At 40.1% G+C, this 17,904-nt stretch overlaps 1 protein-coding gene across 1 annotated transcript in view; it reads right to left on the bottom strand.

Annotated features, from left to right (window-relative positions):
* The window catches only part of LOC149019039 (uncharacterized), a 29,982-nt gene that overhangs the window by 9,389 nt on the left and 2,689 nt on the right, over positions 1-17,904 (bottom strand). The window contains exons 2-3 of the mRNA XM_089153127.1: positions 5,753-5,834; positions 996-1,099 (exon numbers count right to left, since the gene is read on the bottom strand). Of these exons, the coding sequence (XP_089009253.1) occupies positions 996-1,099; positions 5,753-5,834 (186 nt within the window). The remainder of the gene's footprint in view (positions 1-995; positions 1,100-5,752; positions 5,835-17,904) is intronic.

Below are 17,904 nucleotides of genomic sequence, written 5' to 3'. Positions count from 1 at the left end.
TTTACTGAGCTAGCTAATATTTTTAGCAATAATAAAAATAGAAACTTAACTAAAATAAAAAGTTGGACTCTAGGCTTTATAAATAAGCCACATGCATGAATACTAAATAGAAACTAACATTTAGAAACTTAGGAAACACTAAAATAGAAACTAAATAAAATCTAAAAAGTCTTCAGTCTTCAATCTTCGTGAAAGATCCTCACATATTGTATTCTTGGGCCCCCAAAATCTTAAAACAATATTTCCTTCAAGGCCAACAAATGGTTGTGACACTGTTCACGTGAACAGTTTTTTTGTTCTCTTTTTTGGCATGGTTGTCAAGGCAACAAGGTGATGCTAGGCAATAGAGGGCAACAAAAATCAAGGTGATTCCAAGCAAGGCAATAAGGCGCGCCTAGGTGGCTGCCTTGTCTCCTTGGCCCATTAGGGCAAGAAAAATCAAGGCGATAAGGTGTTGCCTTGGCAGCAAGGCAGACGCTTTGACAACCTTTTTTTTGGTCCTTCTGAAAGACCAGCTGGGCCTATTTGACCTGGTCCAGTTGGTTGGTTTGAAGCTGTGCTACATCGTAGATCTTTGTCTATTATCATTTTATTTTATAAAAAGGCAAAAACAGGTTGGATAATTGACTACATTGATCAAGTCAATCCAAACCTTTAAGTTCGCCAAGCTCAAAACAGCTAAGACAGCCACATTCACATCATCTTTAACCATGGAATGCCACATAAACTGATCTCTGATCAAGGCCCACACTTCAGAAAGGAAGTCGAGGCCACGCGTTCAATCAAGTTTCCCTGTGCAGATGGAAAACTGGACAGACCCCGTATTCATCTAGGATTCTTAGGTTTCCCTTTCATACATGTTACCTATATTAGAAGGCCCTAACCACGACAAGAACATCAAAAGTGCATAACTTCAGAAAATAAATACAAATATTAAATCCAAACCCAAGAAACACATCAAACCTGGGCCAAGTCTACTAAGTTGCTTGTCTTACCTATTTCCATGACAGTAAATAACACAGGGGAGTGGCTTTCCTTCAGGGGCAATAACAGGCACATAATGACTACATTGAAGCACGTTTCCTCGGCTGTTAGTAACCTGTATCATGTTTAAAAACATTTCTGTAAGTCTGTCATTTATAATAATGTTTCAAGCTACTAGACAATCATAAGAAATCAACATTTGAACCCAGAATGAAAAGAATCATACTGTAAACTCAATACATTCACTATTATAAGAAACTAAATATTAGACATAGAAATCATTAAAACCAAAGAATAAAATTAAAATGTAAAGGGGGAAAATACAAAAATACAAAAAATATTACAGAAAATATTGCTCAGAAAAAAGCAACCTAATCAGAAAAAAAAAGTAGAACCTATTTTTTGCATTAGTAGGTATCCTCCAGGAGAAGTAAAATAGATAGTAATACCCACCTGAAGAGAGGACAACAGCATCCATGTGTATCATTGAACTCCTAGAAAATCAATGTCATCAACATTTTCATGGTTGTCAAGGTGAAAAGGCGAGGGCAACGAAAACCAAGGTGACACCAGGCTTTGACAACCACGAACATTTTTATCAAACCATCACCACAACTATACAGGAATATAAAGGTGTAATCTACCATAGGATTTGAAGGTTGTCAAATGAGATTAAATGTATCCAACTGGTTCTGTTGTTTGTTTTGGATGATTTTCAGGTGAAAGATTGTGATCTTCAAAGAATGACATTGGTTTTGTAGCAGTTCAATGACACATGTGGACAATTTATCCTCATTCTTTGAAGATAAAAAATTCTCATTAAAATCACCTAAAACAAACAACATAACCAATTGGACATATTTAACCTAATTTGACAATCTTCAAATCCTATGGCAGATTACAACCTTATAATTTCTGCTAAACTGATATTCGTATCATTAGACAGAAAAACCTCTGATGTAACCAGGCCCAGCCCCCACAAAACCCATCAAAGATTGAACAAGATCCAAGCCCAATTGGCGCAGCAAAGGGCTGGCAGAACCCTCAGAAGGGTATTCTGGTTTTTCCCAACCCCCTTTGAATACAAAAAGTGTCCAGTAAATTGCCTGACAGTTTTAGGATTCCATATCTACCTTTGTTTTTCAATTGGATTAGCGATTAGAGTCCAGGTCAGAGTTGGAGTCCCAGTTGGAATCCAATTTTCAAGTAGGATTGCTTCTGGATATTAGTTATTTATCTTTGCAAGTTATTTTTTATTTAGGAGATCCTTGGAAGACTCCTTTTCAATTTGTTCTTGAGTTGTTGAGTTGTAAAGGGAATCCCAATCCAAAGAGGATTTGCTAGTTAGAGTCCAGGTTTGTTTCTTAATTAGACAGAGTCCTAGTGTCACTCCTTCAATGTAATGAGGCTATAAGAAGAACCCCCCCCCCCCCCCAAAAAAAAAAAAAAAAAAAACACCTTGTAATCAGATTACACTGGATTAATAATGCAAAGCATTGAAGGGTTGGAGTCGTGGGTTCCAAGAGGGATCCCCAGGGCTGCGTGTGAGGATTCTGCAATTGCTCATCCTTCTTCCTCTACTCCCTACGGCAGCCTTATTACAGCACCTTCATCAAATTAGAGTTAACCAGTCCACTCTCCCACAAGTGAGCACAATCCCCAACCCAATTCCTCTCCCTACACCCATTGCGAGCTTCCCCCTATCCCTCTCCTTTCGGCAGCCATTAAACCCTAGAAAATCTCACCCCTTCCCCCTAGCACCTTACTCCTAGGATCACACCTCTCTCTTCTCACTTTTCCTATCTCTAAAAAACCATTCCCTTATTTGCACTTCATCTTCTGTCCATAAAACCCTAAAACCACAAACCTATTAAATTAAAAACCCAATATCTCCCAACCTCCTTAACCTGAAGCCTAAACCCTTTTAGGACTAGAATCCCCACCCCTACCCTAACTTCAATCTAAACCCCAGCCCGAACTAGGAGTCCTAAACCCTATAGGAGACCTGACTCTACTTGGACAATTGCAGATTGTTTATAACAGAACGATCCTCTCAAGTTTCCAGACCTAATCCTAGCATAAACATAACCCCAGACCTAAAAACACCTAGATACAAGCATTGGGAACCAACCAGACCTAGCTGCAGGGTTCTTTGAGAGTTTTGAGTGAGATTTAGCTGCTGTTCTCTCACTTTCAACCCAAAACAGCCAAGATTTAAGCCATAATTTGCCACTGGTTCAATTAGAGAGGGTCCTAAAGACTGGCCCAGACCCTCTGTTACATCAACCCATCAATTCAAAACTTCTATAACAGAATTCTCTCTTTTTCGAACCTAGTGCCAAAGGCTTCCGCACAAGCAAAGTCCCGGGGGGCAGTTTTGATACACAGTCTTACCCCAACAATTTTTGTTGGGAGTAAGGGTGCAAGTTTGGCCCTGGTTGCCTCAACCAGCCCAATCCAGCCCTGAGCCTCGAGGGTAGTTGAGGGCCAAAATATTCTAACCCTGAAATAGGGCCAACGATGGGCGAGGGATTAATGTTTGTCCCGCACAGCCCATCTCCAATTTTGGCCCTAATCATAACCTTGATTTTTGTGGTCAAGGCAACAATATGAGTTTATAAATTGTTCTATGCAAAGAGAAAACAATATGAAGTTTGAGTTATCTTATATTTTTATGCATTTAATTCTTAGTTTGTCTAAGATTTTTTTTTCTTTATTTTCTTATATACCATATAAGAAAATTTAAAAAGTTAGATTATAAGAAAAAAAAAATTATTCTTCATATAACTAAGATATTACTAATATCAAATTTATCAAGGATACAAAAAAGCCTAGAAGTTATGTTGTCTATCTTTTTTATATCAAATGGTTTAGATTTAACAAAATGTTAAGATTATGGAAGTTTTATTTTTTTATAATACATCTAATTAAGAAATTTTCATATAAAATTTAATAATAATAGCTTGGAAGCTTTATTTTTTTCCTTTAAATGTAATAAGAGTATGGATAGTCAAATTGACGTTGTTCGATTTGGCATCTCATTTTCGACTTAGCTAGGATGATTTTTATATCAGAGTTGCTAGTCTAAGACCAAGGACAAGGTCAGCCCGTCCCATCCCGGCCCAATAAGGGACAATCAGAGTGGGATAGAGACAGGCTTAGGGTCAGGAACAAGGATTTTTTACTCTAAATCAGGGTCAGTGCAGGAATGGGCTTACAGGGCTGCAACAGAGCCGGCTTTTTCAAACCCAATCCCGGCCTTAAATGCTTACAGTAAGCTCATTCCCGCCCTGACCCTGATTTAGGGCCTAAAATCCTTGTCCCAAACCTTGAGCCCTAACAGCCCAAGCCCATCGCTGCCCCACTCTGATTGTCCCTAATCAGGCAGAGACAGGGTGAATTGGCCCTAACCTTGGACCTAGACTAGCAAGTAGCAACTCTAATATAAAAATTATCTTAACTAAGTTGAAAAATTAGATGTCAAATCGAACAATGACACTTCCAAAATCAACTCTTTTATTAATTTTAAAATAGAAGACCAAAGAACATAAATTCCAAGCTATTATTATTAAATCTAATATGATAATATCTTAATTAGATGTACAATAGAAAAATAAAACTTCCATAATCTAACATTATGTTAATCTAAATTGTTTGATAAAGAAAAAGTAAAGAAACAACATAACTTCCAAGCTTTTTTATATCCTTGTCGAGTTTGATATCAAAAATATCTCAATTATATGAACAATATTAATAAATAAATAAATCTTATAATCTAACCTATTTTTAAATTTGAGTTATCTGATATAGATTAACAAAACAGATTTTCTAACATGCTATTAAATTTGATATCAAAAATAAAAAAATTAAAACATTTTATACTAACTGAGAATAAAATGCATGAAAATATAAAACAACTCAAACTCCATATTGTTTTCTTCTCCATAAAGTGATAAAACAACAAAAAAGTTTATAAATCCATATTGTTGCCTGGACCACAGAATCAAGACCACAATCAAGGTTATGATTTGGGCCAAAATCAAGGATGGGTCCACACAGACCAGGCAAGATAAAGACTAATCCCAGGCCTGCCCTTGGCCCTAATTCAAGGTCGAAATATTTTGGCCCTAACCTGCCCTCAATGCTAAAATCTTAAGCCCAAATCCTATTCGGGCTCAAGGCAAGATAGGGCGAGTCAGAGCCACTAGGGCCAAACTTGCACCCCTAGTCTCACCTATAAGCATTCAGGGCTGGGATTGGATTTGAAAAAGCCCAGACTATCCAATCCCTATTGCAGCCCTAGTTGGGAGGCTGCTTCAATGCCTTGACCTCGGGGTTAAAACTATGGTCTACAAAATGGTTGCACCAAGGTCCGGCCCTTAGAATTCTCTCTTTTGCTAAAGCCTAAAATTGCCAAAGCCCAATTGATTTCATCAAGTTCTTGTATGTAAGTACATAAGACTTGAGCATTACACAAATTCTTTTCCCATGGATTCTATTCTCAAAATATAGAATTTCTCTTCCTTAAGGTTGAACTTACTTTTACCAATCTAATACAAATTTAAGATGAACCTCAAGAAATTTTAACCAATTTTTTCCACCTAAAATAAATCTCCCAATGTAGGGTATCCAGGAAAATGCATCCACAATAGTTTAAGGAAACATTATAACCAGAGGTAACAAGGCAAGAGAGACGGAATAAATAATAGGTTTATGAAAAGCAAGTCGGCATTAGCATTTGCTTTCTAAGAAGAGGATGAATATTTACCTCAAGGTCTTTCCTTTGAAACAATTGTCCCTTTAGCATAAATTCTTGATCCAGTAAATCAGCTTCTGGGATATACTCAGCTCTGAAATAAGAAATGCAAAATACTCAGTCTCACTGGATCCAGTAAAAGTGAAAAAAACCCTGAAGGGAAGACTTCCAAGGCATCATATAATAAACAGACTCTAAATAATTTTCAATATAATATTCCCCCATATTTTCTACAAATGTGTGACTTGGACAACGTTAATCGGTAAAAGGTTGCATTTAGAACACTGAGGTAAGAAAATTCTCCATACATCCAATAACAACAACTTCAGTCAACACCAACAACAGAGAAGGCATTATGCATCAAGCCAGATTTACAGGGCGGAACCCAAAATTTCCTTAAGAGGGGTAAAAAGGAACCATAAACTTTGTCATCTAAATTCTAAATAGTGAGTAAGATGTAAGCTGTTAGACCTTGTTTGACTGAAAGAATGCTAACAGCCATTGAAGGTTCTTTCCCCAACTCCGAAGAAATTAATTCAAGACTCACTGTAAGTGATAACCATTTAATCTTCTTCCAAAAATTTATCAAAAGCTGGAACCTCAGAGGGAGTGAGAAGCTCCTGCAATCAAAAGATTCTAGCAACGATGATTATTATTAAGAAAAGAATATCTCTAGGAAATATCTATTTCTAACTGAGGAATCACCACTTGCAAACAGCAATGAACTGGCACTGACTGTCAGTAGACTCAGACACTCAGTACACGCTAATCCATTTATGCAGTTTGTTGAAGCCTAAATACAATAACTTCAACTGGGTGGTTCATTTTCTCACCTACTTTTTTTTATAGGCTCGCTAGATTCATTTTTGTTAATGGCTGCTCACTTAGTTGCGTAGTCACATGACAAAGTCACTCAATTGATGTAAAGAGGCCCAGCCACCCCCTCCCCCCAAATGAACCACCAAAAGAAGGCCTATGGAAGCCCATGAATTGAGCCCAGACAGCCTCCTTGAGCATGCAGCAGAAAGGGCTGGCCAAATGCCCCTAGGGGTATTTTGGTCATTTTCCATGCCTTTCCTTGGGGTGTCCTTGGTCTAATTAGATTCCTTATCTTTTGAGGATTCTAAATCTATTTATTTTTCCTTCATTACTCAAGTCAAAGTCTAGTTATTTGAGAGTCCTAGTTTTGTGGAAACCCTAGTTGGAATCTATTACAAGATTCCTTCTTGATAATGTTTATTTTATTTAGTTAAATTTTGTGATCCTAGTCAGTCACTCAGTTGGCAAGTAAATAGAGTTTTAGTAGTAAACTAAATATTTTTTTTTTTTTTTTGGTGATCAAGTCATACTAGGTTGTTAAGTCCAAGTCTAAGACCAAGCTTCTTTATGTAAGGCTAGAATCGCCACCACACTTCATTGTAAAATAAGTTGAAGATCAATGAATGAAAGCCTGGAGTCAAGCTGTCAACCACACGACCTGGACTAAGTAATTTTCTGAGCATTCCAGCATCCTTCTTCAACTCAAAGCAACAGCAGCAGCCACCTTTTTCCAAAGTAAGTACAGCCCCTCCCGTCCTTTGCAACCCTATCCCAGCCCCTCCCCTCTACCACTGCACCACAGCCCTAGGTGTCAAAGGTGCAGTTTGGGGTGGTTTTTGGTTTGGCCTTAATAGTTTCAGGCTCAAAAACACCAAGCCCAAACACAGCCCATTTGCACAATAATGATTTCGGTGTGGTGTGGTTTGGGTTCGGGTTGGCTACAGTTTGTGCTAACGGTTTGGATTCAAGTTAGGACAGTTTTGAAACCATTACAAATATTGTTATTCACTCTCCACAATAAATCTTGAGCATAAAATATAAAGCATTTGAAGCAAAATGTATTTTGATGGCACTTGGTGTAAGTTAAACTTGAAATATATTAGAGAACTGAAGCTCAAAATTGAACCTATGGATGTTTCATAAATGCGGATGCTATTGAATAGAAAACTATATCTTAATAGAAAATTAATACCTCTCCCCAAAAAAAAATTAATGATAATAACGGGCTTGTAGAACTAGTCCACTAAAACCTCTCCAAAACTATATTTTAGCAGAACTAACGGGCTAACGGGCTGCACATGGGCTAGCCTGAATCAGCCCAAACCATTCAGGCTTTGCCCCTCTCAGCCCAAACACAGCCCATTAAGATTCGGTTTAGGCTGGTTCCAGCTATAACAGGCTGGTTAGGTTTGGTTTTAACGGTTTGGATTGCAAATTGACACCCCTGGACCCAGCCCCTTACTCTCCTTCACAGCACCTCCCAAGCTCCCTTTTCTCTTGAGGCAGTAATAGAAAGCCCCCCCCCCCTTCCAGTTTCTTGCAACAATTTCTATCTACCCCTTTTCTGTTTTCTTTTAATTTTCCAAATCTTGCGGCAGAACTGAAATAGAAGAAGAGAACAAAAAAGAAAAAAAGAAAGAAGAGGAAAGAAAATCAAGATTCTTGATTTTGTTCATTCAGGTCTTACAGGAGTTGTTTAACTGTTAAAGCCAAACTTCTAGCTCTCTTTCTTAAACCCGGTTAACTAAGCAACTATGAGAGACAATACTCTGATTGTCATTTGTTAATACAAATTATAAAGCACTAGGTACTTACCAAGTAGACCATTGACACTGCTCGAGGATAAATCTCCAGCAACCAAGCTGCATTTGCCTAGGTCAGGCAACAAGATAACAAACCAGTGCTACAACACCAAGTAATTAAGGGCCTAACATGATGTGCTTCCATCAATCCTATGATTCTAAGGATTGGTTAGGTTCCAAATAATTGCATGCATTATGAAATCATAAGTTTGAAGGGTACAAGGTAGAAACGGAAACCTAGACCAAAATGGTAGCCCCCACAAGCTATATTGCCGCAATGCTTCTGGGAGCGAACCATTGTTTGTGCACCTACAATTCAAAAGGCAGAGAGTGCGAACTATCACTGGAAAACTATCTAAAATAAGTCCAGCAACAGAGGATGTGTGTTGGAGTTCACAACACCAGCTGACTAAAGGCCTAAATGAATGTGTTTTCCATCAGTCATAGGGTTTCTAAGCTATTAGTTAGATTTTCACCAACCAGGCCCCATACGAAAGGGTGCCCAAGTATTAGAGCAAAAAGTTTTCTTCACTCTCTCGTCCTTATTTCCCCTCCCTCCCTTGTTATTGTCCCTCCACCATTTCCTCGTTTCTGATAGATGTTAGGAACCCAGAAATTCAAGCTACGGAAATGCCGTTGCTGAACTTTAGGATTGATCAAATTGACTAGTATTTGATTGACAATTAAAGGATGACGCTGAAAATTGAAAGAAAGAGATATAGAACTCACAACAACACATGCAAGTCCTCCCACTCTGACAGAAGCCTGACGACCAAACACTTCACTGAATTCTCCATAGCCCCCCCCCCCCAACCAAAAAAAAAACTGCTCTCCTCTTCCTGTCGTCAGAATTGCACTCCCCTGCCCAACCATTTCCCCACTCAACCAACCAGCTGCCCCACGCATCCTCACCTCTAACTCTTGCTCTCCAAAATGCCAATTCTGCCCCTTCATGTGTAGATTCCTTTTATTAGTGGTCTATCAATACTCTCACCCCAAGAGTCTCACCTTGCCGTCAAGGTGAAATTCTGGGTAAAACTTTTCCACCTCAAAGAAATTCTCCCAGGTATTCTCAGGTGAAGGTAAAGATCTCACTGTATAAGGACTTCAAGATCTCCTGTTCCTGAATACCAACTGAATTCTCATCCACCTTCGATCTTTCAGTCTCCCATCTGTACAGCACAGGTGGTTGCCTCTCGTATACAGCCTTAAAAGGTGTCATTTTTGCTGCGCCATGGTTCGTGGTATTATACCAATACTCAGCCCAAAGTAGCCTTGCACCAGTCTTTTGGTGCAGAAGCAGCGTAAGTAAGTTTCAAGCATGCAATTGAGTCATCGACTACCTTGATTTGGCCATCCATTTGGGGGTGGAAAGCACAGCTTAACTTTAGTTCAGTTCAGAGATGCGGAACAATTCTGTACGTAAATGACTGAGGAAAACAAGGTCCCTATCTCAAAAATTGGTCCATGGTATGCCATGTAATTGCACTATTCTTTGCTAAACGCCAATGCAACATCTTTGGCTGAGTAGGGATAAGTGAAGTCCATGAAATGGGCATATTTGGTCAACTTGTCAAGTAGGACCAATATGGAGTCCCCCCACCCTTTTGCCATGGGGAATTCCCCAATGAAGTCGATACTAATGTCTTCCCAAATACGTTCCGGAGTGGGCAAGGGCTCCAATTATCCCCCTGGCAACATGGTTTGATGATACTGCGTTGATAAACATTACAAGCTGCTACAAAGCGCAGAACCGCTGTCTTCATTCCAATCAAACAGGGTATAAAAGCAATCCTTCAATAGGTGCGGAAGAACCCTGAATGACCCCCAAAGAATGAAATTTTGCAAAAATCACAAGGATGAGAGTGGAATCGTCAGCATACCATCCGCCCCTTACAGAGAAGGGTTCCTTCTCACAGCTGGAAGTGTGGGTGTGATGTAGAAACTTGCAACAAATCATGGATTATCTTTTTGTACTTTCGCATGGTTTCACACTTTCTCATTGATCTTCTCTTCCCTCCAAAAAACTGCAGTGAATGGACATTGGTGGAGCTCATTGTCCCTCGTCTGGTGAGGGCTTCAGCCACCTTGTTTTCTCTCCCGGATTTATAGACTATTTCAAAGTCAAACCCCATGAGTTTCGCTATCCATCTCTGCTGGTCTCATCCTAAGATTTTCTGTTTGAGCAGAAATTTTAGACTTTTTTGGTCTGTTTGAACCCTGAAGTGCCGCAAATCAAGTAATGTCACCACTTTTGCAAGGTTAAGACAATTGCCGTGAGTTCTCTCTCATACACAGATACACTGATTTAGATCTTGCTCTCATACTGAGCACTTGGCTCCAATAGGCAATGGGTGTCCTTCTCACATCAATACTGCCCCCAAAACTGTGCCAGATGCATCTGTCTCCACCAGGAATTCTTTGGTAAAATCAGGCATCACCAAGACTGGGACTATGGTCATTGCAGCCTGAGTGCATCAAAGGCTATTTGAGTGTCTTGAGTCCATTGGAAAAGAGTCCTCCATCAGCAGTTGCGTGAGTGGTGCTGCTAACTTATCATATCCTTCAACAAACCTTCAAAAGTAGCCAGTTAGGCCTAAAAAATTCCCCTTAGCTCTATAAGTGTCTTAGGGACCGACCAGTCAACCATGCATTGTTTTTTCTTCTTGTTTGCTGCCACCCCATTATGTGAAATAATATGCCCACACCAAATAGACACTTCTTCTGGTTGACCACCAGCTCATGCGAAGTGAAGAGTTTGAACATGGTGTGTAGATGCTGGTTATGTTCTTCCATGCTTGGACTGTAGACTAAGATATCATCAAAGTACACCAAAACATAACGCCACAGGACCACAACTGCTATCTAAACACATCATTCATCACTACTTGAAACTTGAAAGGTAGCTAGAGCATTGGACAGACCAAATGCCATGACCTCCTAAACAACTCTAATTTGGTGTGTTGGAATTTATTAATATAATTAATAAATTAGGTGCCCAAGGGCAATATTGGAAACTCACTATTAGGCGGTTACAAAATAGGGTTATATATTTTGGTAACCACCGCATAATTGAGTAAGTGATTGATTTTGTACGAAAGTCTTTCCCGAAAACGGCGGCTCCCATTTCTCTCTCCCTTTCTCCAAGAAACACAAGAAGGAGAAACTCATTGGAGGTTTCCTTCCTTTGCTTTAGATCACTCATTCATCTTCTTTCCATATGGCATTTGGACTGTGGAAATTATTCCCTATCCTAGTGATTGTGGAATCACCTTAGTAGAGCTTTGGTGGTGGAACAAGAACGTGGATCCAGATTTACTTCCGCTGCGTATACTTTATTATTTAGGAAAGCGAATCCAAGTAAGGATCTTTCCCATCAATTAATTGAATTGAGATAACTGGAGTTATTACCTACATTGGTATCAGACCCGTGGTTCCCACAATTCTCAGTTCCTCCCCATTGTTTATTTTCATTGTATGGATCTAATGGGAGGATAAAAGACTTATAGTAACCCATGGAGAATTTGAGGTTTAATAGGAAACCCATGGGAAATTGATAGGGTTTTTTTTAGAAACCCTTATTTTTTTATTCGGATCCGAGTGGAAGGATCCTTGTAAATTTCCCTTGTGAATTTTTGCATGAATTCCATGATAATTATTTTGTTTAAGATTTATTGCTGGATTTTTTTCATGTGTTTTTGGATGATTTTTTGAGAGAGAAAAAACGAGTTTTACCGTTTTTGGAAGAAAAAAAATCAGAAAAACACTGTTTTTTTGTCACTGTGGACCAGGCGGACAACCGTCTGGTCAGACGGTCGTCCGTCTATTGGTCTGACAAAACACAGTGACCCAGACGGTCGACCGTCTGGTCGCAGAAATCCAGACGGATTCCCGGACGGAGAGCCGTCTCAGAATCTATCTGATTTTTTGTCCAGTTTTGAATGTGTTTCTATTTACTGGACATCAATGGCTCACAATCTATGTGATGTTTGAGCATTGAGGGCCTAATGGGGCCTAGTGGGAGCTAATGAGGTAGAAGTGTTCTGTGTGAACCACCTCATAGCATTAACATGATTGCATGTTTTATTTTATTAAAACTATTTTTAATTATGGGTCTATCAATCATGTTTCTTGCACAGAATGAAATTAATATATAAGTCTATGTGGGTTTGCATGAGAATTTGATTGAATGTTTGTTAGCATCTCTTTTGGTTTAAATGCTTATCCCGTAGGTTGACTATGCTAGTATGATTTGTTGTTGAATGAGTTGTGTTTTATGCTAGAATAATTGAACTCATCCTTGTATGTAATGTCTTTAGAATAAATGGCTGCTACAAAGAGCATAGTTGCTGACCTTACTAAAGGAGATAAGCTGAATGAGAGGAACTATGACCTCTGGCACCGAAAGGTGCAATATCTCCTGGAAGAGCAGGATATGCTGGAAACCATAAACCAGACCATAAACCAGACCATGAACCCACCTGAGGAAGGTACCACTGCACAACATCTCAGGGACCTTGAGACATACAATGCTTGGAAAAGGAAAGACCGGGTAGCTAGGATTAAAATCCTGAGCTCCATGAGGGATGACCTGATGCTTCGTTTAAGAAGCATAGGACTGCAAAGTCTTTGTGGGAGGCTATGAAGTTCTAGTACGGAAGGACTTCCACCACAAGAGGCCGCCAGCTCGGACTCACCTTTGACGGGTTATAAGATGTGCCAGGGTCACACCATGAGGCAGCATATAACCATCATGTCTAACATGATTAGTGAGTTAAGCACATGTGGGTGCCAAAAGACTGATGAGGAGCAAGTCTCCGTAGTCATCAGGTCATTGCCAAAGACTTGGGAGCATATGAAGATCTTCTTGACTCGTGCTGATGATGTCAAGACTTTTGATCAAGCTGCCAAGCACCTTGAGTATTGATTCTAATTTGTATATCCCTCTCGACCATGGAAGCAAAGTATGTGGCATGCTCAGCTGCGGATCAAGAGGTTGTTTGGTTGAGGAGATTCCTTCGACATACTAGAATTGTGATGACATCCAAAGAGGCTACCATTGTCTACTGTGATAGTACGGCAGCTCTTAGCTATGTCAAGGACCCCAAATATCATGGGAAGACCAAACATATACAATTGAGATATCACTTTGTTAGAGACATTATATCAAGGAAGAAAGTTGTACTTAAGCACATATCTACTAGTCAGATGGTAGCTGACCCTCTTACCAAACCTATAGCCAAGGATGTTTTTATTTCTCATGTAAAATCATTAGGCTTGCGTAGATTGTGACTTTCTTTTGTACTGAAACTTTCTTACTATTGAGTAATATGAGTTCATTCCAGCATTTATTTTATTCACTTTCTGTGTGATTGTGTTTCTTCTAGCATAAAACAAGATATATCAATAGGCAAGAGAATGGCTCACTCACACGAGCATTCGCCTCTAGCGCCTTGGAGGCAAGTAGAGATGAGACGGATTGTGAATGACTTTGTGTAAGTCAATTCATAATCATGATGTCGCCTTGATTTGGAATCAAGATGAGTTTCTCTATTGTGAAGAGAATCGACATGAATGTTCCCACTATTCATGTTGCCTATAGGAGCTAGTGCGAGTACTTTATGTAGCACTAGGGTGGCGACAATAAAGAAACTCGGGTTAGGCGCAAGAGGTTGCGATTAGACTAAGACCTGTATGGTATTAAGATGGACATACGTTCTATTGTATATAGAATGTTCCACCATAGCACGTATATCATACTATGTGTACTTAGCGATCATTGGAAATAAGAGGATGGATCCCTACTCCTCTTATTGTGTGAGTCCTGGACCTTATGGTCCATTAGTGTTCTTAGTGACTTTCGACGACATCATGAAACGAAGGGTTGATGTGGCTACTTTGAGGTGTTACCTATGGTCATGATAGATTCGACCTAAAGGGGCACTACCGGGAAAGGAGTCAATCCTAAGTGTAGTGATGGTCTGGGGCGAAAGGAAAGGTTTGATTCAATTGCACCCTAAAAGTGTTTGCTGGCGCCAACTGTGTGTTATAGTAGTGAACATTTTAAGGACAAGAAGGTGATCTCTCAGAGGGATCGAGATACCTTTAATTTGGTGAGTTTGAATAAAACCTAGGACACTGTGATATACTAATACTTATTTGATATGTTTCTTTGAGTGATGTGTCATTCGGCCTTCTTGGGAAGGTTTCTAGTTTGGGGCTCACACGTGCAGGTATATCACTGGTCGCAAAACCCATTTTGTCAGTATGACTTGTGGATGTTAGTGTTTGGGACACAAGTGGTCTATGTATCTGGGATACATAGTGAAGAGATCAATATATATGTATATCTGGGATATACATGTGTCTGGGACACATTGAGAGATTAACACTTGCCATTGTGCAAGTGGGGAGATGTTGGAATTTATTAATATAATTAATAAATTAGATGCCCAAGGGCAATATTGGAAACTCACTATTAGGCGGTTACAAAATAGGGTTATATATTTTGGTAACCACCGCATAATTGAGTAAGTGATTGATTTTGTACGAGAGTCTTTCCATAAAACGGCGGCTCTCATCTCTCTCTCCCTTTCTCCAAGAAACACAAGAAGGAGAAAATCATTGGAGGTTTCCTTCCTTTGCTTTAGATCACTCATTCATCCTTCTTTCCACACGGCATTTGGGTTGTGGAAATTATTCCATATCCTAGTGATTGTGGAATCACCCCGGTAGAGCTTTGGTGGTGGAACAAGAACGTGGATCCAGATTTACTTCCGTTGCGTATACTTCATTATTTAGGAAAGCGAATCCAAGTAAGGATCTTTCCCATCAATTAATCGAATTGAGATAACTGGAGTTATTACCTACATGGTGAAAACCCGATTTCAAATCCAACTTGTTGAACATTGTGGCATTTCCAAATTCATCCAAAAGTTCATCAATGGCGCGTTTGGAAACTTGTCAGGGATGGTAATGTTGTTGAGGGCTATATAATTGACACATAAGCGCCAACTGCCGTCTTTCTTCCTCATGAGTAAAACTAGGCTTGAGCAAGGGCTCGTACTCGATCGAATAATCCCAGTGGCTATCATTTCCCCTACCCATTGTTCAACTTCTTTTTTTGTTTACGTGTAGGTAGCAATACAACCGTATGTTTGGCAATCCGTCTGCCAACAACTAAGCAGATGGCATGATCATAGTCCCAACGCGAAGGTAGCTCTGTTGGTTCTCTAAACAGCTGCTTGTACTCCAAAAGTGGTTCTAATTGGTTGGTTGCTGCCATTGGTCCTTCCGTCATATTGGACTGAGATGCTCATAACCAAAACCCATCTCCCCCAGCTTTGATAGCCTTCAAGACACTTTTGGTTGTGGTTTCAAGACGTAGCAGCGTTGGATCCCCTTCTAATTTCATAGAATCTCCTTGCTACTAATGCTCATAGATCTGTAGCTTCCAGTTGCTCTAAATTTCTCCCAAGGTAGAAAGCCAAGCCACGCCGAGGATGACATCATGATTACCCAATTGAAACAAGAAGAAATCTTCAAGCACGGTGATTCCTTACAGCAACAAACATAATCCTCAGAACACTTCCTTCAACCTTCGTACCAGCTCCTGAGCAACAAAGTTATGGGTTGCACCACTGTCAACGATTGATACCTTGCAACTCGCCTTTGATTTTGAAGGTTTTAGGTGAATCAGTCCCTACAACCAATTGGTGTAAAAACCCAAATTACATTGTCTCCTCCAAATGCCTCCTGTGAATCGAGTCCCAAACTCTCGCCGTCGTCTTCTCGCAAAAACACCACCTAAAACTGTTTGTATTCAAATTGGCGGTTGAGGTGGTATTTTACATCACAACGGAAGCAGAGGCCATTGTCAAGTTTAGCTCACCATTCTGCATAGGTTAGGTCTCTCATGAGTGAGCTCCCGTGATGTTATTTGTCGCTCGCTGCAAAGCTTGGCGGCGAGGGGTGGTGTCAGGCCTCTGTTGTCTTTGACTCTTTAGGAGAGTTAGGAATGGCGGAGGGTTTGCCACAAGGGTTTCCTTGTGGACCCTGGTTCAAACAACTTGATTGGGCTGTATGGGCCTAGTTTCTTATTTCCAGTGCTAGGCCCATTATACAAATATTTGAGTTGTGGGTTATCAGTTTTGGTTGGGCCTCTTAAAGCCTAGTTCTTTGACTCAATACTCTAGGCTAAATACATCATTTGGTCCAAATCGGGGCGTGAAAATAAACAGGTTTCAACTTGGTTCGGCAAATAATCCTGCAAGGAAGACCGCCTTCAACCACACTTCATCAATCTGACCCACGGCTATTGTTAAAGCCTCAAATTTCTCCTTATAATAACAAATTCCTCTTAAGGAGTTTTCAATTGGGCATGGCCAAAGCGTTAAATCAGTTCACTCCGTAATTGCCCCCACGTCTCAAATGGTTCCTCATCTCTCGGCATTGCATCCAGCTTAGAGCAGTGCCTTCAAAGCACACCAAGGCCAACTAAATTTTTTCCTCCTCCAGAATCGCACTGGTTGCAAAGTAGCGCTTAATTCTAGCTACCCAGCTGACAGGATCATCCACATAAAAATTGGTAAATCAATACGGCCATACGGTTATTCCTGTCACATATTTGTCTCACCGGTTTCTTATATTTGTAAAACACTACAACCCCTAGTTGTGTTCAAGACGTAGCTTCCCCTCCATTGTTTTGCAACACTCGTGGACCCTCAATAAATGCCATCAACAACCAGGGTTCTTCAGTTCCAACTGCCTTCCCGCAAAATTGCATGCTCATGATGCTCTCATTTCACCCATGCATTGTCCAAGGCTTCAAGTCTTTGTTCATTTTTCCCTACACTTTGAATCAAGGAGTCAATCTTTGAGTCCCAATTGGACAACTATTCAGTGTCGCCCTCAACAGTTCTCTCCAAATCTTCCATTCTACTCTCCATTCAGATTTGACCACACCCCAAGAACCAAATGTGCTCTAATGCCACTTATTAGGAACCCAGAAATTTAATGGAAATACTGTTGCTGAACTTTAGGATTGATTAAATTGACTAGTATTTGATTGGCAATTAATGGATGATGCTGAAACTTGAAAGAAAAATATATAGAACTCACAACAATGGGCGCAAGTCCTCCCACTCTGACAGAAGCCTAACAGCCAAACACTTCACTAAATTCTCCGATAGCCCCTTCAATTCCCCTCCTCTTCCCTTAATCAGAATTGCATTCCCCTGCCCAACCGCTTCCCCACTCAACCATCCAGTTGCCTTAGTGTCCTCAGCTTTTAACTGTTGCTTTCTAGAAGGCCTCTGCCCCTCCATGTGTAGATTCTTTTTATTAGTGGCCAATGAATAGAATTCTGGTTGCTAAATTAGACAAGGAGGAAGATCTAATGTGCGGGGGGGAGCAGAACAACTTCCACAGGAGCCCATCAAACGACCTGGAAAATGGAGTTGGATTCTAGGTTTCAAACACAATTTAAATGATGTGTACACGGTTGAACACCCCCCCCCCCCAAAAAAAATTAATTGGATCTCA

The sequence above is a fragment of the Hakea prostrata genome, chromosome 4 (assembly GCF_041222555.1).
Source record: "Hakea prostrata isolate BN-2017 chromosome 4, UWA_Hpros_2, whole genome shotgun sequence".
In the NCBI taxonomy this organism is placed as follows: Eukaryota; Viridiplantae; Streptophyta; class Magnoliopsida; order Proteales; family Proteaceae; genus Hakea; species Hakea prostrata.
This window is presented reverse-complemented; position numbering and strand designations above follow the sequence as displayed.